Source organism: Charadrius vociferus, unplaced genomic scaffold, assembly GCF_000708025.1.
Source record: "Charadrius vociferus isolate BGI_N301 unplaced genomic scaffold, ASM70802v2 scaffold134, whole genome shotgun sequence".
Classification (NCBI taxonomy): Eukaryota; Metazoa; Chordata; class Aves; order Charadriiformes; family Charadriidae; genus Charadrius; species Charadrius vociferus.
In genome coordinates this window covers 3,902,342-3,904,055 of record NW_009648333.1, presented here as the reverse complement: position 1 = coordinate 3,904,055, position 1,714 = coordinate 3,902,342, and the positions used below count along the sequence as shown (strand labels likewise).

General features: G+C 32.9%; 1 protein-coding gene across 1 annotated transcript in view; it reads left to right on the top strand.

Annotated features, from left to right (window-relative positions):
• The window catches only part of FRYL (FRY-like), a 142,903-nt gene that overhangs the window by 60,902 nt on the left and 80,287 nt on the right, over positions 1-1,714 (top strand). The window contains exon 10 of the mRNA XM_009884974.1: positions 368-466. Coding sequence (XP_009883276.1) covers positions 368-466 — 99 coding nt within the window. The remainder of the gene's footprint in view (positions 1-367; positions 467-1,714) is intronic.

The window sequence follows — 1,714 nt, the reverse complement described above, 5'->3', positions numbered from 1 at the left end:
AAAAAGCTTTGGGTATTTTTTTTTTTTTTTAATACATGAAATGCTTATAAAGAGCTTCAGTGTAGTTCTTATTTGTTAGTTGGTGGTAAATACTTTTTCTTCTTGAAGTATAGGATACAGGCAACGTTCTTAAAATAGTGGTTTTTTTAATGGGTTTTGGGTTTGTTTTTTTTAACTGTATAGAAGTAGTGTATGACACGATTTCCTATGCTTCTGTTTATATTTCAGATAAATACACTCAAATACTTACCTAATGTAAGATTTAACTTTTGGATGTTCTTGAATTCATGGACATCTTAATGTATATTTAAATTGCCTTCTGTATAAACTTTTAAACCCATTTATGTCTGCATTATTTTTTTAACAGGCTGTTAAAAATGAAGTGAATGTGCCATGTTTGAAAAATTTTGTGGAGATGCTATATCAGACTACCTTTGAATTGAGTTCAAGAAAGAAGCATTCACTGGTATTTTAAAGAAATATTTCAACTTCTCCGTTTTGCTCTTCTTAGACTTTTAAGCTAGTACATTATATGAGGAAAAGCTAACAGCTGTATTCATTTAAATATTAATTCCTCAGTTCAAGTGTAATTAAATTCACACTGTGTATGTGCTTTTGCTCTAATTTTGATTTGTTTCTTTGTGCAAGATACGTGCTCTGTTATCTCACTTGTCAGATTGTCTTGAAATCGATGCTTTTATGCTTTTTTGGATTATTTTAGTGGGTTTTAGCACAGAGATATTTAACCAAATGTCTCTTCTAAAAAGAATATGCATTCAGGGAATCTGTGTATTTAATTATGTTTAATTAAAAGATGGAAGTGTCAGACAAGACTTTTCCAGCAAAACAGCAGCCTGTTAATAGTCCTGCTCTGCCTGTTTTCTCCTCTCCTCGTACTCTTTGTTTTTCTTTTTCTAGTGTGTTTTTTTTCCTCTCTCTTTCAGATATAAATATCTGTGGGGTTTGTTTTTTTTTCCCCCCTAAGACTGCATCTTAGCTTTTCCCCCTAAAACTGCATCTTAACGAGGATTTAAATCTCTCATTAATGCAGTATTTGGTAATTCTTGATGACCGTGACAGCCATGTTTCAAGTTGATTCACTTCACTTTGCTGGAAATGTAGAGCTAAACTTTGCATTACAATTGGCATATTCAGTAAATGCAAGTGAATTTAGAATGATTTATTCTCACTTTCATGTTAGTGGTGAGCTTTACTCTCTGGGATTCTGAGCATATAAAGCATATGTCATTGTACATGGTTAACTCCTAGTGTAAGAATAACATAAAGTAGTTGATGTTAGTAGTCACAATGTCATTTTATTTATGAAGTCAGAAATATTGTTACATCAAGATTACAATTTACCTATTCATTCTCATTCTCTAATTTTGCTCCATAACAAATTAATCTGCAGTCAGATTTGGTATTAATGGCCATTATGTGTCCTGGAAAAGTATGTGGTGTTTAAACAAATCTGTGTTACTAAAGCAAAGCAAAGTGATGCTAGGCTGCATATTCACAGATTTTATTAGACTGTGCTTCGTTCCTTACTAAAAGCAGACCTTGAGTAGAAGTAACATTTCTGATAACCTAAAATCTGCCTCGGTTTTTACTGAGTTGATGATATTTTTCCTGAATATTCTTCTTGGAGGCAGTTCCCCCTCCCAGCATGTAGCACCCCATGAACTGAATCATGTGGTTGCAGGGAAAGACCCAA